The sequence below is a fragment of the Drosophila ananassae genome, chromosome 2R (assembly GCF_017639315.1).
Source record: "Drosophila ananassae strain 14024-0371.13 chromosome 2R, ASM1763931v2, whole genome shotgun sequence".
NCBI classification, from domain to species: domain Eukaryota; kingdom Metazoa; phylum Arthropoda; class Insecta; order Diptera; family Drosophilidae; genus Drosophila; species Drosophila ananassae.
In genome coordinates, this window is record NC_057928.1 from 23,161,637 (window position 1) to 23,184,348 (window position 22,712).

At 41.9% G+C, this 22,712-nt stretch overlaps 6 protein-coding genes across 25 annotated transcripts in view; 2 read left to right on the plus strand and 4 right to left on the minus strand.

Moving 5' to 3' along the window:
• Window positions 1-67: 67 nt before the first annotated feature.
• On the minus strand, window positions 68-1,682 carry LOC6507781 (ubiquitin-conjugating enzyme E2-22 kDa). The gene is made up of 3 exons (XM_001956297.4): window positions 1,174-1,682; window positions 770-922; window positions 68-717 (listed from the first exon to the last, which is right to left on the minus strand). The coding sequence occupies exons 1-3, from the start codon at window positions 1,234-1,236 to the stop codon at window positions 334-336; spliced, it is 600 nt and encodes a 199-aa protein (XP_001956333.1). The 5' UTR covers window positions 1,237-1,682; the 3' UTR covers window positions 68-333.
• A 1,235-nt stretch (window positions 1,683-2,917) lies between these two features.
• LOC6507280 (ribose-phosphate pyrophosphokinase 2) lies at window positions 2,918-15,674 on the plus strand. Of its 7 annotated transcripts, none has more exons than XM_032454117.2 (9): window positions 2,918-3,053; window positions 4,888-5,113; window positions 9,535-9,718; window positions 10,455-10,523; window positions 12,516-12,626; window positions 14,253-14,377; window positions 14,437-14,635; window positions 14,700-14,834; window positions 14,905-15,674. In XM_032454117.2, the coding sequence occupies exons 2-9, from the start codon at window positions 4,896-4,898 to the stop codon at window positions 14,995-14,997; spliced, it is 1,134 nt and encodes a 377-aa protein (XP_032310008.1). In that variant the 5' UTR covers window positions 2,918-3,053; window positions 4,888-4,895; the 3' UTR covers window positions 14,998-15,674. The 7 variants fall into 7 exon arrangements, with proteins under 7 accessions (XP_032310008.1, XP_032310005.1, XP_001956331.1 ...); XM_032454114.2 differs by lacking the exon at window positions 2,918-3,053 and adding an exon at window positions 3,571-4,086; XM_001956295.4 differs by lacking the exon at window positions 2,918-3,053 and adding an exon at window positions 3,571-4,086 and having other exon boundaries at window positions 12,528-12,626.
• Window positions 12,835-14,197, minus strand: LOC6507780. The gene is made up of 2 exons (XM_014909985.3): window positions 13,291-14,197; window positions 12,835-13,237 (listed from the first exon to the last, which is right to left on the minus strand). The coding sequence occupies exons 1-2, from the start codon at window positions 14,038-14,040 to the stop codon at window positions 13,208-13,210; spliced, it is 780 nt and encodes a 259-aa protein (XP_014765471.1). The 5' UTR covers window positions 14,041-14,197; the 3' UTR covers window positions 12,835-13,207.
• A 213-nt stretch (window positions 15,675-15,887) lies between the features above and the next one.
• LOC6507779 (tubulin alpha-4 chain) lies at window positions 15,888-17,928 on the minus strand. Its single transcript, XM_001956294.4, has 2 exons — window positions 17,627-17,928; window positions 15,888-17,371 (listed from the first exon to the last, which is right to left on the minus strand). The coding sequence occupies exons 1-2, from the start codon at window positions 17,627-17,629 to the stop codon at window positions 15,986-15,988; spliced, it is 1,389 nt and encodes a 462-aa protein (XP_001956330.2). The 5' UTR covers window positions 17,630-17,928; the 3' UTR covers window positions 15,888-15,985.
• Window positions 17,929-18,119: 191 nt separating this feature from the next.
• LOC6507778 (UPF0046 protein C25E10.12) lies at window positions 18,120-19,558 on the minus strand. Of its 2 annotated transcripts, none has more exons than XM_032453807.1 (3): window positions 19,321-19,558; window positions 19,147-19,235; window positions 18,120-19,077 (listed from the first exon to the last, which is right to left on the minus strand). In XM_032453807.1, exons 2-3 carry the CDS (start codon window positions 19,225-19,227, stop codon window positions 18,256-18,258), a joined length of 903 nt encoding a protein of 300 aa, XP_032309698.1. In that variant the 5' UTR covers window positions 19,228-19,235; window positions 19,321-19,558; the 3' UTR covers window positions 18,120-18,255. The 2 variants fall into 2 exon arrangements, with proteins under 2 accessions (XP_032309698.1, XP_001956329.1); XM_001956293.3 differs by having other exon boundaries at window positions 19,147-19,249.
• Window positions 19,559-19,893: 335 nt separating this feature from the next.
• The window catches only part of LOC6507281 (protein furry), a 54,887-nt gene continuing 52,068 nt past the window's right edge, over window positions 19,894-22,712 (plus strand). For 11 of the 13 annotated variants that reach the window (XM_032453791.2, XM_032453792.2, XM_032453798.2 and 8 more), the window contains exon 1: window positions 19,923-20,039. In XM_032453791.2, the coding sequence (XP_032309682.1) occupies window positions 19,988-20,039 (52 nt within the window). In that variant the 5' untranslated portion in view covers window positions 19,923-19,987. Of the gene's footprint in view, window positions 20,040-21,634; window positions 21,689-22,712 lie in introns of those variants that run through there. The other 2 variants (XM_032453793.2, XM_032453795.2) reach the window with 2 other exon arrangements.

The following is a 22,712-nucleotide window of genomic DNA, read 5'->3' on the forward strand; positions in this document are numbered from 1 at the left end:
CGTTGCGAACGTTGCCTCCGGATCAACCATTTGGCAAAACTTCAAGCTTTACAATATTAATGCATAATCAAAAAGGACAAATCAAAGTTTTATAATTACAGGGCAATACAATTTCGGGTACAAAACAACAATTTACAATGTTTTTTGGGAGTTCACGGATATCTAAATTGGCTTTTAGCAAATGGCATTTGAAATGGAAGGAAGGGGACTTGATTGATTGTAAAGATTGCATGGCTCTGCGCCGCCTGATGAACTAGAATTTAGCTTGGTTTCCTATGTAAAGGGTTCTCTTGAAGTTGCTGAAGTCGCTGGATGGGTAAGTGTCTAGTCAAGCTAACTGAATAGGCACTCGGTGGCCTTCTCCAGATTCCAGTTCTCTTTAGAAAGCACGGCACGAGCATCATGCTCGTCAATGCCCATGTCTTTGAGGCGTTGGATCTTTGAATCACAATCGGGAAAAGTGTGCGGCCCGCCGGCGTACGCGTTCGTCCAGTGCTTGGCCGTCTGCAGGAAAAGATCGTACTTGTCCTTGAACTGATAGGCCACCACAGCATCCTGGGGATCATCTGGCTCGGCAGCTGCCAACAGTGCCTGCAGCGATAATAGCACAGTGCGCAGGGTCATTGCTGCGGCCCAGTTGTCCTTGAGTATGTCCAGGCAAATGGCGCCTGTCACCGATGAGATGTTTGGATGCCAAATGCGAGTAATGAAGCGGACCTTGAATATCAAACATTTTTATTAAAGCTTTAATCTAAAATTAAATACTAACCTTGGGCGGATTGAAGGGATATGTTTCGGGTACTTTGATCTCTAGGACGAATTTGCCGCCCTCGTAGGGTGTGTCCGGCGGCCCGGCAATCTCGCCCCGCAACTCTGTCCAACTGTCGTTCACCAGTTCGATTTTGATGGAACACTGCACGATCTGTCAAAATAAAAACTAATAATTTGTAGTAGGTGACAGTTTAAATCGCCTTTCCCCCTAAAAAACACCGTAAAATACCAAAGAGAAGCGCGCCAAAAATGGAACCAAAGTCCGGGGAACCGTCCACCAGCTCCCCCGTCCCCACAAAAAGTGGCGGACCAGCTGGCGATGCCAACAGTTCGGGTAAGCACAAAAGTCCTTGGGTTACTCTACTTTTGGCCCCCTAACCCTGGGTATCCACATTCACTCACCTCCTCGCTGCGCATCACCTCCTTGAACTCCCGCTTTATGCGCGATACAGCCATATTCGCCATGATGGATATATGTTATGTAGAGTTCCGTGATCTGTGTTTTGTGGTTGCTATTCTACGTTCTCCGCTTCGCAGTGGTTCGGTTCAGTGTTTTTGTTTTTGTTGCTGCCCTCTCCTTGTTGCGTAAATTACGCCTGGCTGGTGGCCACCTAGCTGGGATCGTCTCGTTCGGATTGGGTTAGTGCTTCACACAAGCTCATCCAGCACAGAAATATCAAATGGAGCGCCTCACTTTCTCAGTTTTGTTCAAAATGACTTTTTTACAGTGCTCATGTCTATTTTGCTTTGCTATTTGTTTCCCCAGCCTAGTGTGCCCGCAGGGCCTCATGCGAAAAATTCTGAAAGCTCGCCGACACTTCCTATCGATTGGCGTATCGATAGAGGTTCTAGAAATTGGCGCGAAAAATTTGCAAGCTTTGAATTATTTTTTTGTTCTGGCTTTGCGTTTAATAAGAGAAATATTTTATTTTGAACAAAAGTCACATGTCTGAAAGGCTAGCTTGCTAGATTATGGAATTTTTTTTTTTTTATGAAGGGCTGAAGAGTTATTATTTTTAACAACCATAAACCTTTTTTTTTTTAAAGCTAAAAACTTATTGGTTTTTTAAATAAATCTAAGCTTAGATTAAAATAGTTAATATATTCAAACAGTATAAACTAATCTAAGTTTTGTTGTGAAGTTAAGAATAATATTTTTTTCATATTTTGCTCAGTCCTTATCAATTACAAAATCTTTCGTTGCGGCCTAGCGACCCACTCAATCATTATTTTTCAAATTCAACTTGTTTTGAATTCGGAGCAAAAAACCTCCAGCGAGAATAGAACCCAAATACCTTTGCACCAAGCTAAGGTTATTTTCCATTGCGTCTCTGATCTTGAACATAAATAATAATCAAAGCATTTTCAACCTCAGTAAGATGGTTTCATTACACTATTCTTGTCTGCCTTGTCAGCGGTCGGAAATTCGAAACTTGTTTTGCTTCTTACATATATAGAAAAAAAAAAATAAGAAGTTATTCCTCAAAGGCGTAGGCCTCACTTGGCAACAGTCCAAAAATAATAGAAAAGCATTAATTATGCGATATAGGCACTTCCACTTTTGAGTGTGTATTGGGGAAAAAGGGTATACTCGATAAGAATCAAAGTATGATTTATCCTATTTTTTTATTCTAAATAAAATAGATTTTAAAACTACTTTTACCCTCTGGACAAAAATATACAACAAATTATACAAATTTTTATACAATCTGTATAAATAGTAAGCTTATCTACCGACCTACTTTTAGGGTATGTTCCGTCCGCCTAACCTTCAACTCACTATACATTTTAGTGATCAAATTCACGTTTCGCGATTTGCAAACAACTTTTGAAGAAAACGTGTCGGCAAAAGCGTGTGGCGAAGAAGTTTGGAGCCAACGCAGCACCAATTAACCCAGACAACAATTTTTACTCAAATCTGAATAAAAGGGGGGATCGTAGTCCTCGTTCTTGTTCTTTTTGTTCGTTGGGGTGTGGAGCTGGTGCTCCCCATTTTCTGCTTCTCTGTCTCTCTCTTCCACCAGACCCACACAAACAACAAATGCTGACACATGCCGGTTCTCCGGGGTCTCTCTGCATTACCCGATTCTCTCACACAACTTCAAAGAAGAACCTTCCCTCGTTGAATTCTTGAGTTTTTTGATTCATTCAGCTTTTGAATTTTCGAAGAAGTGGAGTGGATTGCACTCAGAATCAAAGCCACAAACGAAACAGTTTGTATTAAATTTAGTTTTTATTCCAACCAAATAATTGCGACATATTTGCTGCTGCACATGTTTCATGTAAGTGAGACCTCCCATTAGTTCCGGTGACGAAAGTGTGTGGGTTAGTGTGTGCAATGTTTATCTTAAAAAACGTGCGACGCTTTCGGCACGTGGTTTTGGCGTCACCCCGCCCCTCGCCCCTCGCTCCACCACCTCAGATATTTTATATATTTTTTTATTTGCGTCTGTTTTAAAGCATTAGGGATATAATGTTAGGTGTAGAGTACGTCAGCATTTGCGTTCAGTTCACTTATATTTAGACACGCGAAAATAATTTAACAAATCGCATTGGCATTTCCCGTGTTTTTGTTAAGCATCCCGAGTACAGTTGGACAACAAAAAATGAGGCGGAAAACAAAAAACAAGACGAGCCCCCCGTGGGCCCCAAACAAAACTGTACTACATATGTAGAGATGAAAGGCAAATACTGTCAAATAAAATGATCGTTGCTGAATGGCGTTTTCATTGTTTTCATGCCAATTATTTCAATTAAAATCCAATAAATGCTACACTGAAAAGAGTTAGTTAATCTAATTTCATTTTGTTTATTTTTTAACTTGCTCATTTTGCCATTTATACATTTATTTTGAATAAATCATCAGTTAAGTCATGACATTTTTAATTTTTTAAATCATAACTACTAAAATAAATCATTCAGTAACAGCTGATCTGTGGCATAGAAAGAAAGAGAGAAAGCACACATCCCGAAAGCTTCCGCTACAGGCCACTGCGCATCATCCCTAGCCGTGTGCATGTGGTGGTGGACTGCAGTGCGTATGTGTGATGGACGCATACGCCATGTTGTACCGTGCTCAGTTCCAATCGCTCGCTTGCTGACAGATGCGGCGCTCTGCTGCTAATCTGTATTTATTCGCCAAAGCGGTGCAGTTAACTGGCTGAGCCAAAACAGCTGGGAGTGCGACTTGTTGTGAATTTTTTATATTTTCGCCATCACACGGACTCCTTGATCTCGAACTAAAAAGATAATTGATTACATTATAGATACAGTTAAGAATGCCCGATAAGAAATGCGCTGAATCAGAACAGAATGGTGCGTAATTTAATCCCACATCCTAGAAATCCAATTATATCCTCTGCGTTTCTGAATATGTATGTATGTACATATGTGTGTGAGTGTCGGTGTCGTTTTCATGGCCAAATCGAACAGCTGTTTTCTGCGCGAAGCATAGAAAGCTTTTTTGGCGCGCGCCTGTTGGCATGCCAGAATATTTTTTTATGCTAAAAAATGTCCTGAAATCTAATATTTACTTTTACTAATATTAGAAAAATCACATTTAACTTTATGTACAAAATTAAAGAGAACTTTACAATATTATTGCTATCAGAAAATTTTAACAATAATTTTCAAATAAAATTAATATAAAATAATATATTTTAATTTTAAATTGCCAAAAATATACTTAAATTTTAAAACCGTTAGCTAGTAAATAATTAAAAAAAAATAAAAGATGCGATAGTTTTTTAGTTCCATAGAGAAAGTACGTAAAAATCACATGGTCAGGAATGGGGTGGCTTTTATTCCGAGTCGAAAAAAAAGAGGGAGAGCCGGAGAATGGCGCTGACACACACACACATCGAAACGGTGCTGCAATGAATGAAATGCTGTGCGGGGTACCAAGAAAGAGAGTGAAGCGTTGGGGCTTACATGCGCCGTTGGAGCTCTTAGCGGCGCTGTCGCTCTCCCACGTTCTCACGCTGCCGTACACCGATGCACACGTACACAGGGTTGCACGCACACCTTGACACACCGATAAGACGGCGACGGCGACGCCTCTGCCCGCTGTCTGCTGGCGTTGCGAAAAAAATTTATAATAAAAACTTCTACTCGCAGATTGTGTGATGCCAGTTCGCTCTGCTAATCCGATTCGCGCTAGAAGTTTGATCCGAGACAATTTGGAGAAACAGGCTGGTTGTCTAAATTTAATCCACTCCAGAATGCCGAACATCAAAGTGTTTTCGGGCACCTCGCATCCCGATCTGGCCCAGCGGATCGTCGATCGCCTGGGCATCGATCTCGGCAAGGTGGTGACCAAGAAATTCAGCAACCTGGAAACCTGGTAAGTAATATAAGCCCCCCGACCCCAACAGTGCGACCAACAAGTGAAAATCGAAATAGTGTTAACCGCGATGTCCTTTCGATTCCTGAAACATACAGTGCGGTAATAAAAATTCCCCTCAAAACGGGATGATTGTGGCCGAGAGACATGTGCTGAGGATCCTTGACATTCGCTGAAGGTTGCTCGTGGCAATGGAAAATTTTTGAAAAATACTAATTAGACGCGTGTAATTGATAGATTTTCCTGAATTTTTGTGCCTAACTTTTGCTTGATTTCTTTTTATTTTTATTGATTTAACAAGTGGACTGTACACCGTCTTTGTCGTTGCGCTGTTGCCGTGTGTTTGTGTGTGTATTATAGGTGTGAGTTGGTGTGTGTGTGTGTGCGAGAGGCCCCCAAACACACACAGACACACACACTCTGGCACAACCACGCAGCAAGAAGCTCTGGCAACGTTTCCAATGTCGCGTGCAATTTTCGGCGAATTTAAATAAAAAAGTGCAAAGATCTAAGGGAATTGAAAAGAGATTTTATATTTTTAATTAAATTAGCAGCTGGCTAGGTGTGTTTGTGTGTGTAAGCGAGTGTCTAGACTTGCGGCTTGCACGCTGTTCGCTTCCTCTCTTTCTTGGCTATTCCCCCCATCTCTTTCTTGGGCGCACTCACACACGCGCAAGCTCCGCCAGTCAGCTGCTGATGCAACAACAACAACAAATAATAAATAAAGTAGGCGCCCTGTGCGCCCATCCATTATTCTCCTTATCAACACACACACACTGCCAGCTAGAAGGCCCCCCTTCAGCCAAAAGACTTTTTAATAAAATTATACAAAAGCTGGAACATTAGCAAACAATTAGTGGGGCGAAAGGTAAAAAGAAATGAGGCGACACCAAACGAAAATAGAGGTTATAATACGCGCTAAGCTTTTGGGCATGATATGCGGCTGTTGGTGTGCGTGTTTTTGTTATGCCCGCACTCACGCACACAACGGTACTCCGCCGTAGGAAGAACAAGAGCCAGGAGCTCATTTTGGGGGGTGTCGGTATTCCAGATACCCTAGCACCGATCTCAAATGACATATAGAGTCTAGGAAAAGCATTACAGAAATAGGAATCTAATGTTTATATAGTCTCGGGTGGGTAGGGGGTCTTTGGAAAAATAGACAATTATTCTCAAATTAATCAAATAAATAAGAATAAAGTTGATTAGCTGTATGATTTAATGAGATGGTCTCCCCTTTTACCCCCCATTACAGGGTATTATTTGACTGTGAGTAGAGAACCATAACACGACTCTGTCACGTTTTTCGTTTGCTGACTGAGAGTGGGAGAATGTCTCTCTTATGCTCAGAAAGAGCTCCATCGGCAGACGTCCCGACGGCGACGTCGGCAGCGTCCCCAAAACATGTGGGGGCGACGTTGTGTATTGGTGTGCTCTTTAGATACCACTCTCGTTCTCACTCGCTGCTCTCACCGAACGGCAGACCCCCACGTGTGCATAGTGGTTGTTGCTCTGCGGTTGTTATTGTTGTTATTTTGGTACCCACTATATGGTCTGGCTAAGGTAGACTAAAGTAGGGCTTATTAAAAGATTACTAAACAAATTGTAGGTGTTTTAATGAAATAAGAACACTGTCAGCCTAAAAGTGGGCAACAGTTTTTTTTTCTTCTTCTAATTCCTAAAAAGAAAATTGTGTGTAACGGGTATCATATCGTCGTAAAACCTGTCTTTTAAGCTTTTGTTGTTATTATATGATAGTCTCACTTGTCGGCTTTGTTTTCGGGGCCTCTCTGGGTCTTTCCACTACACTCTCGCAGTCTCCAGCCGCCAGAAATCGTATTGAAACGTACAAAATGTTGACAGTTAAGTGGGGCTCACTTTACTCCACTTTCCATGTGTTGTAACGGGTCAACCATTGCCTTTATTTCCTTGCTTTGTCTTGATTGCTATTGTTGATAGCAGCGAAGGCGATGATGATAATGATTTATGTCGAGTGTACGTAGTTGTTGGGTTGTCTGGGCTAGAGATCAAACTTATTCAAGATTAAAGTAAATTGAAGGGCGCTGAGATGACATCACAGAATATAATTCTGTGTCGGAATGCGGCATAATACAAGATAAGCAGCTAAAGAGTAGAAAATTCATTTTAATTTAGGTCAGAAGTATATTTTTCATTGAAAGGGCATATGAATTAGAATAGCAAGGTCCTAGAGCCCAAGTACTCCACCCACTTTTATGGCTGCACCCCAAGAACACCCACAAACGACCTTTCCAAAGGCCAAGTCGCGTTTCAATGGCAATGCAAAATGATATTTCAATAACCCCAAAAGGGAGTCTCCAATTCGAAGGTCATGCCACACGCAATTCTAAACTAGGCCTCTCCGCCCACCCCCGCTAATAAAGCCACCCACTGCACATGTCAATTACCCAGCACTATTTTTTTACTCTAAAGTTTGATCGATAAGGATTTTGCGTGTTTGTCTTGTGAGGTCGGTGGGCATCAGCGAGCTTTTTAAAGGGGCCCGGGATTGATAAGAGGCCCGGGATTGGAATCAACAGAAACCAAGCGAAAGCGATTTAGATTCCGCCAGACTTGAGATAAGCTTGCCAAATAAAGGCACAGATACGTTTGGCAACAGCTTCGCAGGCAACAGTCCATACTTTGTAAGAAAAATTCCAAAAATTCGTAAATATATTAACTGGAATTTGAGATTTTAAGAGGTACTATGCCATATTCGACTAAAGAATTGATCAAATAGCTATAAAAAATGTAAACAAACAATAGACCAAATGTGTTAAACCACGATTCGTTGAGGTGCCAACTGGTGATTCAAGTTAGAGAATTTTTCCTGTATTTATTTTTCATTCCATTTCGTTCTGAGTTTTTTTTTCAGTTTACATTATCACATGAGCAGACAGAACTCAGACCAGGGAACGAGATAAAAATACGTAAAAAAAACAATAGAAAACGAATTGAATTTTAGCAAAATTATTTTTGACGGTCGGCCAAAGAAACAGCTGCTAGTTTAAGAGTTGTTGCTACCTTGGTACAGAGGGAAAAAAGTACACAGTAATTTAAGGAAATAAAGGTGACCAAAAATACTGTTAATAATTTTTATTACCATAATATTTTAGTTTTCTTTTGATGATTTTGTTTTAAAATGTTATACTCTCAATAAAAATGGTGTATAATTTTTAATCTCAGTGCTGTTGCTGGCGTGCGGTTGATGTTACGCTGGCTTTTGGCCGAAAGCCAACTGTCGCAAGTCATCCTCCGTATGCCCAAAACGACCACCGTTCTCCGCAAGCCTCTTCCCGACTTTTCCCGGCATGCCAACAATGTCATGGCGGTGAACGGTGAAAGTGTTTCTGCAGCCCCGGCAATCTGTTCTCGTAATGCATCCGGACATGGCTGATGAAATCGCTGCATTTAGGAAAAAAATCTCCTGACCACCAGACCGCCAGATAACATTTGTACCCCACTGCAGGGTACTGGCCTGATATTTCCACCGAACCGGTCAATGGATTCTTCGTAGAATCGCTCTTTATATTTGTTTTGTTGATAAGCGTGGGCAGGAATAACCTATTTCTACTACAAGAGCATGACACGCGATTGAGGTTCCCAGAGTTTTTATATGACAAAGATAAACCCGAAATATTGGACAAATTAATTCCCACACGACACAGGCCGTTCAATCGATAGTTTGCTGCTTGGCTGAGGGTGGCTGGACGGGAGTGGTTGGACATGGTGGCATGGACATAATTCAATTAACCTTCAGTGGACAAACGAAACCCAAAAACCACCTTGAGAACGCGATATAGAGTGTTCTGGACATCAAAATTGGTTCTATTAGAGAGTTTTTATTGCTTTTAAGGTTATATTTAAACAGAAAATATTAAACAAGTATTGAAACCTTAAGAACATTTCCCGAAATTGCCTATTTGATTATCTGGGTTTTAGGTTTCCTTCCGCAAGTTCCCCCTCCCATCGACTGGTGTCGAAATTCCGTATTTTATGTTGTCTCAGTGAAGCTCAAAACATAAAACCCATAACCCAAAACCAAAACAATACCAGATGTAAACAAAATAATAAACGTAGCAGCTACGTTGACGCCGGCATCGGATATTGCGCATACGCCCCGTAGTGTGCGAGAGAATTAAACGGGCTTCGATTAGATTGCTGCGGCTTGCAGTTTCTTGGGGCGTCGTCAAAGGTCAACAATGCCTGGGCTGTTTAGATTATCGGATACTATTAAGGATGACATTCGAGCTCCTTAAGCCAAACAATGGATTTTTCCATCACCCACTCAACAAAATATGATAATGCGATATATGATACTTGGATATCCTATTCATTTTAACGTACATGTAGCTCCATACAGCTCTATGCCGCTTACCCGTTCTTTAACTCTGTCTTTGCAGTGTGGAAATTGGGGAATCGGTGCGCGGCGAGGATGTGTACATCGTGCAGTCCGGCTCCGGCGAGATCAACGATAACTTGATGGAGCTGCTGATCATGATCAATGCGTGCAAAATCGCCTCAGCCTCTCGTGTTACAGCTGTGATTCCTTGCTTTCCATATGCCCGCCAAGACAAAAAAGACAAGGTAGGTTTGCCTCAACACGATCCGCCGGACACTACAGCGGTATATATACCTTCATAAAATAAAATCTATATAGAATGCCTGGTCTGGGCACGTGCAAAGAAAACAATTAATTCTAGATCAGATTTTAATCTCAACAACTCAACGCCCACACACAAATACTACTACTACTACAACTACTGTTATTTGAGGAAAAAGTGCCAAAAAGAAAAGCGTCAACTTTTCCCTCGAATGTGTTTCTTTTTTACCCCCAGCTCGATGTTTAGCTCGATTGTTAATTACTGTTTAATCGAACGATCTGTATATCCTTTATATCCTTTATATATTACTACTCTTTCTCCTCAGTGTGTGTCTGTATTCCTAATGCATTTTGTAACACGATGTTAAATTTGATTTTCAATTTGCAACGAAGCTAAGCTAAAAATTGATTGTTTAAAAAATATTTAAAATTAAGCCAAGCTCAAGCACGTAATTGGAAAATGTGGAAAATTGCAATAATTCTCTGTGTAAAGTTTAAATAATTTTTTTTTTAGTTTTAATAATATTGCAGTCTTTTTTGATTAAGTATTTAATTTATTTTTTAATCCCTTGCCATGCTCGATCTCTCTCTCTTTCTCGCCCTGCTGTTGCTATCTCTCCCTACCTGCGCGTGTGTGTGTGTGCCTTGGTGTATTTCTTTCTCTTTCTCTGTTTCTATCTCGATCTCGCTCTCTATATACTACTATATATCTGCGCGAAGTTGCCGGGCAGTGAGGATAATGAGGAAAGCAAGAAACTAGCCAAGAAAAACTACGATTGGAAATTTAGGGTATTTACCTTCCACCTTTTTTCTTATCTAGCCTAAACTAAATGATATCTGAACCACTAAACTCTCACCCGATTCACACTTTATGTTCTATCTATAATATCTAATGGGAAATTCCTTATTAATTTTCTTTCAATCAACCACGATGGGAATATCAGAACGGCAATGTCATCCTCAGAACTCAGAACTACTCATATCTCACCGAAAGGAAATTGGGTCTCTCGTCCTGGCTTAACAAGTTTCTCTAGAGAAAGCTCGCTTTTTGTCGCCAATGCATGTCCTTTCACCCCTATCCCTTATCCCTTTTCCCCTATCCCTAGAACTAATGCTAAATAACACTAAATTCTTGAATTAAATTCTTGGCCTCCCTCTAATTGGTGACGAAATTAACAAAAGTTTTCCACATTTTTTCGTTATTGTTTTGTTGTTTGGCGATGCTTCATTGCAACCAAGAAAATACAAAAAAATAAGATTAAAAACAATTACAAAATTTAATTTATATTTAATGATGAAGAACTCTATAATAAATATTTTTGTTTGTGTTGTCGACTGCTGACTGTTTGTTGTTTGTTTGTTAATTGTTGTGATCCTGCACTCGTAGAACACTCGTCTTATCGGGCCCCGACAACAGCCTCCAGAATCGGGCTCAAAAATATTTTCCAATTCACATGCCATTCCGTTGATTAAGTTTTCCACTTTGGTTTATAGATAATCCGCCCTGACGTCAGTTGATCGGCAATGGGGGGTAGAGCTGCTGGATGAACCCTGGGGGTTAACCGCGAAATGCGAAATGCACAAATATTTTTCAGTTCTGTAACTGATAGAACAATCTGTAAAAACAAGCGCACATTGAACTGAAAACGAGTTTCTTGACATTGGCTGGAAATTATACCAATTGTACTAAATGCCACCGAACTTTGATATGATTTTATTTGGGTCTTTCGTCACCTGACTAACCAACAGTATTATTATTTATTTTTTACCCAACCTCTGCACCCTCTATCCCACTTAATTTTAATTTTAAACTCTTTGGTTTACAAAATCTGAATTATTCTGAACATTTTGTGTTTTCTTCTTTTCTTTTTATACTCTTTGTCTCTCTGTCGCATCAAACCAATATATATACTATATATATAATCATAAAACAAACAAAATTCGAATTCTGTTGCCCTTAGGAGTTTTCAGCCAAACAATATACTGTGAGTAGTCGAAGTCGGTTAGTTCCTACTATATCCCTGGCATTTGCTTTCAGATGCTGCTGCGGGATTTAAAAAAGAACAATTTTTGCTTCAGATTATTTTTGTCTTAAGCCTTTTGCTTTGTTGCGTTCGTTAATGTTTTCTTTTTTGAGTTCACACGATGGTTTTTGAGTTCTTGAGTTCCCCCTAATAGAAGCACAAATGTTTACCCGATCCTACCTACACACCTACTATATACTACATATATATCCGACATCCGACCGATGTTCTGCATGCCTTGTTCTCAGTTCAGTTCAAATCCCAAAATCCAAAAGGAAAAATTAAAATTAAACAAACATCCAATCCAAATAAGAAAAATAGAATTAAATTCGAAAATTGTTTGATTTTCTTTGCACTGGTTTGCATATTAACCGATCTATCTGTTATATCTCTAACTGGCGTTGCACTCTCACCACATCTTGGGGCTTCATCATTCTCGACCGAATCAGAATCCATCATATCCGGGGCACTGCACCGAATCACATTCGTCCTTTGTTCTTTTCGCAATTGAAACTCTTTTCTGTCTTTGAATTGTGTATCTTCTCATAAATGCGATCGATTGGAACGTTAAGCCACTCTGTTGATTTCTGTGTATACATACTCTATATGTCTGTGTCCATGTTATATTTTTATTTCCATGGTTTACTCCTCATAATGCCTAGTCCTAAGATCTTACCAATATCTAATTATAAACTTTATAAGGCGATTACTAGTTGCGCTAATGGTAACCTTTTCTATTGCCTCTCTTCCTACGCTGGCCAATGCACAGAGTCGTGCGCCCATCTCGGCCAAATTGGTCGCCAACATGCTGTCCGTGGCAGGAGCCGATCACATCATAACCATGGATCTGCACGCCTCACAGATTCAGGTAAGTTGCCAGATACTCTTAAGCTTTTATGGGGGAATAATAATGGGACTAAACTATAAAGAGATACTTGGTATAACTCATCAAACAACAAGTTTGTGGTTTGAATTCCTTCAAAATGTTTCACTTTGTAAATGTCATATCTATATAATGAATCAAATCAAAAAATCCCTCTAATGATATTTCAATTTCGAGATAAAGAAAATGTGACTTGTTTCATTGAACGACGCAACAATTTCGTTTTGTTTATTTGGTGAAGGTAAATGCCAAAGAAATTGTCGTTTTGTATGAAAGCAAAATAAAATACAAAATATATATAGAGATATCCAATAACATGAGGTCGTCCAAAGCTGAGTCTGCTAGGTCAGTCATCTTTTGGTGGAAAAGGTCACTCGGAAAAGGGGGAATCGAACGGAAGCTCACAATTCAGTCCCAATAATGGAATCCGGGAATAATGGAATTGTAAATGGGGCTAACTGGGGGGCGCCATCGGATTCTTCTTCGGGTCTACGGGTCAGGTTACAATCCACATTTAACATCCTGGTCCTGGCTAAGCAGAGCCAACAAAGGGCTCGGACGGGCTTTTAATATGGGTAGGGGTACTTGTATTGATCCTATTATCATCGTCGTTATCGTTGAGCATTGGTCGCATAGAAAGAATGCTCACCGAGAGTTTTCCCAGCTGCTCCATCAGTTCCGCGATGCGTTCCTCCTTGACCGTGATTATGCTCTCCAGATACTGAGCCTTCTGGTTGATCGAGTTGATGTAGTTGTCCTTCTCCCCAGACTCGCGCAGAGCTGCGGAATAGCTCTCGTAGAATACCAGTTTCCGTGGCACAGTCTGCACCTTTCCGTCCACAAGGATGTTGACGTTCATGGTGACCACATCCGGAGGTAAATCGCTGGTGCGCTCGACCACATGGGTGAGGGATCGGTCGAGGGGGCGATTCCGGAACTTAACCGGCTTTTTGATCTCGCGGCTGTGCTCTTTTTCCATTTTCTTGGGGGTATTGCGAATGGATCGAGTGGGTGAGGCATTCGTCACGGGGCTGGGACGAGGACTCGATGACTTCGTCACCAACATCAGCTCGTAGAGGAGAGTCTCGATGGCACCAGGGGTGGCGGCGGCCAGCTGCTCCAAGGCCGATCGCGTCATATTCACGCCCAGCTTTTTCAGCACCTTGCTGTTAAAGATCTCCCAGTTCTGGAGCTTCAGGATCAGGCTGCTCTTGGGCGTATAGTTGTGCAGATCCACCAGACGGCCGTGCGACTTCTTCACAATCTTGGCGACGGGCAGGACATCGGAGAAGTAGCGACGCGTACGGAGATCCAGGGTGATGGACTGGTCACTCATCCACTGGTCCAGGCACAGTTTCTCCTCTGAGCTCAGCTCACGAATATGGGTTTGTTGGGACATTCTCTTCTAGAAAATAATTGCGGTAGTTTGGGATTTGAAACCTTTTGCTTTTCATGCACTTTTTTATAAATTTGTTCGGATAGTTTTTTTCCTATTTAATGTTCATCGGGTCTAAATTGTTTGAGGTTTGGATTCTTAATGCCATTCAGTCCTATGACAGTTTGGCACTACCTACTCGATCCAGGTATAACTTTCAAATTCCATTTCCCCAGGGCTTCTTTGATATACCAGTTGATAATCTCTATGCCGAGCCGGCGGTACTCAAATGGATCAAGGAGAACATTCCCGAGTGGAAGAACTCGATAATAGTGTCGCCCGATGCTGGTGGTGCCAAGCGGTAGGTGATCCACAAAAGTAATCCCTGAAAACTTAACCTTATTAAATTGAAATCTTCAGTGTCACGTCGATTGCGGATCGCCTGAATGTGGAGTTCGCCCTGATACACAAGGAGCGCAAGAAGGCCAATGAGGTGGCCTCCATGGTGCTGGTGGGTGATGTCAAGGACAAGATTGCTATCCTTGTAGATGATATGGCCGATACATGCGGCACCATTGTCCATGCTGCCGATCGTCTGGTGGAAGCTGGAGCCACCAAGGTGGGTTTACTATAATTTTATCGTTTAATATATAATATTTTTATAATTTTATTTTATAATTTAGGTCTATGCCATTCTGACGCATGGCATTTTCTCGGGTCCGGCGATTTCGCGGATCAACAATGCCTGTTTCGAGGCGGTGGTTGTTACCAACACCATACCCCAGGATGGACATATGCGGGATTGCCCCAAGATCCAGGTGGGTAGCTACTTAGATAGTTATAGACTTCAAGACCGGTAGAGCTTATTATAATATACTTTCCTTGCAGTGCATTGATGTCTCGATGATGTTCGCCGAGGCCGTTAGACGGACACACAACGGCGAGAGTGTCTCGTATCTCTTCTCAAATGTTCCATACTAAGCCAGGCTAGTCCTGTGAAAGTTTAATTAAATCAACAACAACAGCAACAACACCATTAGCAAGCAACAGCAGCAGCAACAACACAACCTTTACAGCAATTGCAATGCAGCAAGAACCACAGAAGCAGCAGCAACAGCAGCAACAATTTAAAAACACATATTTTGCCATCATCATCGTTATGTATTTTTTATGGATTAACTATTGTAATTAAAGCAAATGCAAACTCAGTAAATGGGAAATCGTCATTATGTAATTATACTAAATAGGAGTCTAACTAAATAACACTAAACACCACACAACAAAAATAAAAGCTAAGTAAACTAATAGTTAAAGGCTTTGTTCAACTTTTGTTCCAATGATTTCCCCATTCGTTTTGATTTTAAAATGATTTCTGTTAGAAACACGATAATTCCCAGTTGATTGGTGTATAAATTGGCCTGCTCTTAGAGAGAAATTTAGATTTATAGATTAACACAGTAGATGATACACCTTTATACCTACACACACCCAAGCACACCACACACAACTCACTCACAACAAAAATATTGTAATTTTACACTGTGCAACAACTTTTTGATGATTCTTAATTGTAAGTTCATGAAGAGAAAAGAAAAAAAAAAACGCAAAATACTTGCAAGTTCAAAACAAAATCTAGTAAAATTAAGTAAAAAAAAAAATACAATTGAAAAGAAAGTAGCAAATAGGCGTTAAAAATCATAAACATAAAAAAAAACAACAAAGAAAAAATATACAAAAAAATATTACAGAAAACTAATCAAGACACGTGTTTTTATTTTTAATAAACTTAAGAGGTTTTAAATATTTTTCTCAAAAAAGATGTTTCAAAATACCAGAAACCCTACTCTAAAAACTCAAAAAAAGAAAGTCCATTTCACTTTCCAACACACTTTTTATTTACATCTTTAGTTTAAGGATATTGATAGTACATAGTTGGGGATATATGGGATGGAGGTCTGTGAAAATGGTCCTAGAACTCGTCGAGCTCATCGTCGTCAGCTCCGTCGACGTTGTCCATTCCCACCTCCTCGAAGTCCCGCTCCAGAACCGCAATATTCTCGCGCGCCTCGGTGAACTCGCCCTCCTCCATGCCCTCGCCGACGTACCAGTGGACGAAGGCCCGCTTCTTGAACATCAGATCGAACTTGTAGGACAGGTTGGAGAAGGCCACCGATATAGCCGTTGTATTGGACAGCATGCAGCAGGCCCGCGACGTTCTGGCCAAGTCACCGTCCGGCACAAAGGCAGGCTTCTCGTAGTTGATGCCGATCTTGAAGCCCGTGGGGCACCAGTCCACGAACTGGATGTGCCGCTTTGACTTGATGGCCGAGACAGCTGCGTTGACGTCCTTGGGCACCACATCGCCCCGATAAAGCATACAACAGGCCATGAATTTACCGTTCCTCGGATCGCACTTGACCATCATGTTGGAGGATTCGAAACAGGCGTTTGTAAGCGTGGTGATGGCGTGCTGCTCGTGAGCCGCCCTCTCGGCGGACATCAGGGGGGCGTAGGCCACCAGCGGGAAGTGGATCCTCGGGAATGGTACCAGATTCGTCTGGAACTCATTGAGATCCACGTTCATGGAGCCGCTGAATCGGAGCGAGGCAGTCGTCGAGCTCACTATCTGGGCAATGAGACGGTTCAGGTTGCGATAGGCGGGCCTGTCCACGTTCAGGCTATTGTTGCATATGTCGTATATGGCCTCGTTGTCCACCATGAACACACAGTCCGAGTGATCGATGGTGGAGTGGGTGGTGAGCAGGGCGTTGAAGGGCTCCACCACCGCCGTGGACACCTTCGGCGAGGGATAAACTGCAAAGTCCAGCTTGCATTTCTTACTATAGTCGGTGGAGAGACGCTCCACCAGGAGCGACGTGAATCCCGACCCAGTTCCACCCCCCAGGGAGTGGAAAATGAGGAATCCCTGCAGGCTGTCGCACTGCTCGGCGATCTTCTGCAGACGCGACGTGACCTTATCGATCACCTCCTTGCCGATGGAGTACCGACCTCGGGCATAGTTGTTGGCCGCATCTTCCTTGCCGGAAATCAGTTGCTCCGGATGGTACAGATCCTTCATGGGCCCATTCCGCACATCATCGATGACGGATGGTTCCAGATCCACGAAAATGGAGCGGGGGACCTGTTTGCCATTTCCCGTTTCCGTAAAGAAGGTTCGGGCATCGTTCGCCGACGTCCCATGGCCGTCACTGGCACTGCTCCCACTGGCCTTCAGCTCCTCCTTGCTCTTCAGGCTGCCGTCCAGGTTGATGCCGTGCTCCAGGAGATACAACTCCCAGCAGGCGTTGCCGATCTGGATGCCGCACTGGCCGATCTGGATGGAGATGACTTCGCGCTGAGAATCAGAAAAAAACAGGAATATGGTAGAAAAAGTCGCCATTTTAAGACCTCAATTCTTTGCTCATCCATTCTTGAAAGACTCTTGTTTTTAAACTTTAAAAGCTCAAATTTTATTTCAAATATTTCTACATTTTTAATGACTATTTTTTAAACCTTAATTAGTGCGTAACCTTTTTATTCCTTCTTATCCATCCACCATTATTTTTAAACTTTTTCCAAAAGATACTCTTAAATTATTCTTTAACCTCACCATTTTGTGTACTTCTTTTTGCAGATCTAAAAATTATACAATTTAAAATATTCTACAGACACGTAAACAGGGATAAAGCCTTTTTCCCGATTTTATTCTGCTAATCCCGCCACGCCACGCGAAAAGTGCAGCCTCAGGTCCGTAGGTTGGGGAGTCACTGGAAAAGCACCGTTACGGGCCCCCAAAGAGAAACGTCAAACTGGGGAACAAAGGGTTGCAGTCCAGCAGTGATCGCTGGCTCCCCTTGGCGGCTTATCGAGTCACATTCAAAATTTGATCCACTTGGAGTTGGCTTTCCAAATCTCTAGATATTTAAAAACAATTTTTTGTAATTTTTTATTTAATAAATATATTTGTTTTCAAGGCGAGTGGCTTGTGTTCTTAATTTCAGACATGAGTACCTTAGGTAAGAGAATGTATGTATATTCTGAATATCTATGAAGTAGCTTTCTTACCTGTGCCATTGAAAAATCGTACAAAAATTGCTTTTAAATCTCTAGAGATCTCACTATGGCTTTTAACTTAAATTAGGCCTTACGATAGGGGTTTGCAGTGGGATTAAATTAAATTCATTGAACCTGCAACAAATGCATTCATAAATATCCTTCTCTGAGAGTCTCAGACTGAGACTAATCCTTGCTGAATCCGGGCGGGAGCGTCACATCAAACACAATGGGCGCATTGTTGGGTAGGTAATTGATGTCGCACGTGGAGGCGTTCACGAAGATGATCCTGCCATCGCTGGTGATGCCGTAGCCCTCGTGAACGTGTCCGAAAACGTGGTACTTGGGTCGCACCCGTTGTTGCACGGTGCTGAGCAGCTCCACACATCCGGCTCGCACCCCGGAACAGCAGAGATCTCCGTGACCAACGGGTGGCGTGTGAGTTACCAGAATATCAACGCCTGCGGGAACCTGGTTCCATTTCTCCAAGCAGGCAAGTCCGCGTGGGACATTGAAGGCCCAACGACAGAACTCCGGCTGCCAGGGTGACCCATAGATGCGAACGCCCCAAATCTCAAGGAGCTCGTCCTCCAAATAGGTGCAGTTAGTCAACACCTGGCGAACATTCTGGGTTTGCACAGCACTCTCCAGATTTTCCTTGGCGTTGCCCAGAGTGGGCAAATCGTCCAGGATGGACATGCCGGTGTGCTTGCTGCTCGCAGCCTTGCCCTGACTCTTCTGGAAAGGATGGGTGAAGGTTCGATCAAAGCTAAGCTCATGATTGCCGGCAATCACGATCTTGTGCCGATGGGGCAGAGCTCCTATCCAGGTGTTGAACTCCTCTACTTCCTCCAGTTGGCCACACTTGGTAAAGTCCCCGGCATGGATGAAAATATCGCCGTCCGGGATGTCGAACTTGATGTAGGGCGTCAGGGAGTGGGTGTCCGACATGCAGACAACACGAGCTTTGTTCGGCGCCACTGTGGTGGTTGGTGGTTTCATAGTTACCTGGAAAAATGGTTGTATTCATTCAATATCTTTCCTTTATGTTTATATATGTTTCAGGTGACATAATACCTTGATCACTCGCTGCGTTTTACTGATGTCCCGCCAAGCGGCAGTAGGATCTTGACTCAGAGGATGAACGGGTACTTCCATTGTTTAACCTGATAATACCAATCTAATTGATCAGTTTAACAAACAAACACCAGTTAAAACTTAAAGCTTAAATAAACAATAGGAATTACTCACTGTTTTGAAATAAATCGGTCGTGGCAACTTCTTTCTACCTTTCTTTTAACGGTTGTCTGATTTTATCATTTTATTTGGCCACTAGCCACCCATTGCAATCATCAACGACATGGTCGAGCCCAGATTATCACGCATTTATTTATGTTTAGTCAAGTATTAGCCGATAAACGTGTTCACTTCCAAAATAAAAAAAATTGATTGCCAAGCGTGACGTCACTGTCGCTGCGAAACAGCTGTGCGGTGTTTCTCAACTGACAAAGTGCCATCCCTAAAAAAGTTCCATCTCTAACAAAGATTAATCGCCACCTGAGTGTTATCTCTAACGTTGCAAGCAAAACAAAAACCAGCTGATCGTCTGTTTTCTCTTCTTCTTTCCACTACGCGATTGTAAAATTTTCATGTTTAACATTTTGCATAAAAGTTTTTGAAATATTGGACAAAATCGTGGCTTGAACTAAAAATTTGTTGTTTGAACTTTGTGCAGAAGGGTCGGAGAGTGTTTTGGCAGTGTTTAATAGTGGATGGCCATGCTCCGAGCTCTGTGAGCGAAAAAAATGGCCGCAGCTGCATTTTTTATTGACGCGTCTTGTTTGCGAAAAATCCAATTGTAGTTTCCAAACTATAAGTGAGACTATAGGCTATAGGCCTGATCGGACAGATATAGGACATGGATCCATTGGAGTTTCAGGACGATTTGTTTGCATCGGAAGGTGAGTTTGGTGAGCACCTTTCGGACCACTTTCCGTCTGCCCGTTGAGCTGCAAATCAGTGCTATTTTTGTGTTTTTTCGAGAGCTGCAGTCTCTCTGTTTTATTTTTGTGTATTTCTGGGGTGCAGCCCCAAGCAATTAGCCGCACTTTGTTGTGTTGTTTTTTTACGGCTGATAATTGTTTACGCCCACCTATTGTGTGTTGTTATTAGCGAGTGTGAGTGTGGGTGTATCTGTGTTAGTGTTTAATAACCCTTTCTTCCTCTTCTTTAATAACCCAACCCCACCCACCATTTCTTTTTTTACCTTTCGCATCTGTTTAAGCGTTTGTTTGCTCAGTCTTCCTCATTTCTTAAGTGATGATTCACTTTGATTGCCGGCCATACTCACACACATACTAACAACAAAAAATCTCGTACGAACACTACACACACACGAAGAGCTAATCAAATCCAACAATTTATGGTTTAGGATTCACTGCGGCCGGACAGTGGAGTCAGTGCATCAGTTGCAGGAAACAATTGGTTTATTTTGGGAAACTCCAAGCACAAGAGCCGATATGTCGGTCGGTCATGTTTATGGAAGAGATCTTCGGAGTGCTCCGAATATATTAAGTTACAAACACGTTTTATAAGGAATTTTTATGTTTAATATTTATTATTTAAGCTTTAAAGAAATGAATAAATAAATATTTTAGTTAATAGCGAGTAAGAAGTGTTATTTTAATGCACAATAATATTTATAAGAAATTATTAAATATTTTAAGAAAATAAATATATCCAAAAATGTATCTTTGAAATACATATGTATCTAAACACACTGTAGATACTATGCAGTTTTACATCTCCGACTGCCTCTTCTTTAATTTATGGACTCCACAACGTATTTTTTTTGGCGCCCAGCAATTTCTCATCCGATCCCCCGACGGATTGATTTACCGCTATGTTAAGCCCGGACACAAACCACTCGGCGCGTGCCCCCAAATTCTATATCTTCCTGCCACACCCCCCGGGTGGGCCACCCACTCATTTGTACGTTTCATTCACAAGACAACAAAAAGGCAAAAAAACCGAAAAAGACAAAAAGGCGGCAAAAAAAGTGCCAAACAAACCTTGATAATGACATTCAGCACCAAAAGAGGAAGAGCGAGCAGTGGCAGAAAAACAAAACAAACGTCTGGCGTCAATGGGTTAGGATGGTTTTCGGTTTTTGGGGCGGGTTTGTCAGCAGAACACTGAGAAAAACAATAGAGTATAAAATATATAAAATTGTATCAATGTGATCAATAAAAAATAATATAAATAAATAAGGATAAAAAAATAGATACAGAAAATGAAAACAAATACCTCTAGTTTGAAGGATCCCTTTTCTTTCGGTGCACCGCCACCTGGCAGTTATCCAACGGATTTTGTAGCGCACTGTGGCAAAATTAGAAAATTCCGCTGCCCGCCGCCGGCTGCCAGCCATCCAAAGTCAAATGTCGAGTCGTCGTTACCATCACCTGTGCGAAATTGCATAAGTTCGAGCTCCAAACGCTCGTACATCAGCTCATTTGTTTGTCCGCCGCCGAGCCAGAAAGTACAGCGACAAAAAAAAATCGAGAACCAAAAAATTATTCAGCCAAGAAACTAGAACTAGAACCCGCCTGGCAAAAATCAAGTGCGTTCTCAAGTGGTTTTTTTTAGCAAGAGTGTAAAGTGCGTTCCGGTCGCGTGTTTACCTTCTCCGATCGCGTGCTTGTCTATCATTTAATACCATAATAATATCGCACCACCCACTCTACGCTCTACACCACCACACTCTGCACTCGGCTATGAGCGGTGGGCGTGATGTAATTTGCAATAAAGGCAGTTAACTAATTTCACAAACCAATAGAGTAAAGTACAGATGGAAAGTGCTCGCCAAGTGCTAATTTCTTGTGCATACTATCGCCTATATGGGCCTCCAAATACGAATACAATCAGGACGCGCACATAATCAATTTAATTGTTTGTTATTACAAAATTCTGCGGTCATTGTTTTTTGTTTGTTTGTTTAGTTGTTTATTTATTTTGGTATAGTGTGTTGCCGAAACCAATTTGCACAAAGTTTGTTTAGAAATTGGCTGGGCCAGTTGGCGATTTCGATAAGGAAAAGTGCTCAAAAATAGTGACATAAATAGTGGCAGTTTTGAAGGAGATTTCATTTAAAAAGCCTTTAGTTTCTCTTCCTTAATCCCTTTCGTTTGGTAACACTGCCCTTGGTTTTCTGCGGTGTAACAGGGTAATGAATTCGGGTTAAGGACACCCTTTTGAGGTAATGGATCCACCGCCAGCTTAGCTTCAACCTTCGCTTCTCTGCAGGGCGTCTGCTGGCGGAATAAAGGGCGGAATATTTTTCATTTAGCACTAGTCAGTGGGGGTGCTGGGCAGATCCAGCGTAAATTGAAGTTAATGCGACAGATACAACCGACTAACGTGCTAATAAGTTAGAATCCAAGCAGGCGGCCAGAAAAACAAAACAAACAGAAAAGTCTGTCTAGTCATCTTCAGTTTCGGCGCGTACTACGGGGCGTATGAGTGTTATTCGCAATCAGCTCCCGTTTCAAAGCGTACTACGCGGCGTATGAGTGTTATTTTCAATCGGCTCAGCTGATTTCCATTTCAATTCGCCGCACACCATCAGCTGTTCCGCTCAATCGCGC

What these genes read in the sequence shown, in the direction of transcription:
- LOC6507280 (XM_032454114.2), top strand. Translation starts at nt 4,050, where the DNA reads ATGCCCGATAAGAAATGCGCTGAATCAGAACAGAATG. An exon ending in GCCAAGACAAAAAAGACAAG is followed by an intron (nt 9,719 to 10,454) that starts GTAGGTTTGCCT and finishes ATCTGCGCGAAG; the next exon opens with TTGCCGGGCAGTGAGGATAA. An exon ending in ACTACGATTGGAAATTTAGG is followed by an intron (nt 10,524 to 12,515) that starts GTATTTACCTTC and finishes CTTCCTACGCTG; the next exon opens with GCCAATGCACAGAGTCGTGC.
- LOC6507778 (XM_032453807.1), bottom strand. Translation starts at nt 19,227, where the DNA reads ATGGAAGTACCCGTTCATCCTCTGAGTCAAGATCCTACTGCCGCTTGG. An exon ending in AAACGCAGCGAGTGATCAAG is followed by an intron (nt 19,078 to 19,146) that starts GTATTATGTCAC and finishes CCATTTTTCCAG; the next exon opens with GTAACTATGAAACCACCAAC.
- LOC6507781 (XM_001956297.4), bottom strand. Translation starts at nt 1,236, where the DNA reads ATGGCGAATATGGCTGTATCGCGCATAAAGCGGGAGTTCAAGGAGGTG. An exon ending in AGGTGATGCGCAGCGAGGAG is followed by an intron (nt 923 to 1,173) that starts GTGAGTGAATGT and finishes TTATTTTGACAG; the next exon opens with ATCGTGCAGTGTTCCATCAA. An exon ending in ATCCCTTCAATCCGCCCAAG is followed by an intron (nt 718 to 769) that starts GTTAGTATTTAA and finishes TTGATATTCAAG; the next exon opens with GTCCGCTTCATTACTCGCAT.
- LOC6507780 (XM_014909985.3), bottom strand. Translation starts at nt 14,040, where the DNA reads ATGTCCCAACAAACCCATATTCGTGAGCTGAGCTCAGAGGAGAAACTG. An exon ending in AGCAGCTGGGAAAACTCTCG is followed by an intron (nt 13,238 to 13,290) that starts GTGAGCATTCTT and finishes CGATGATAATAG; the next exon opens with GATCAATACAAGTACCCCTA.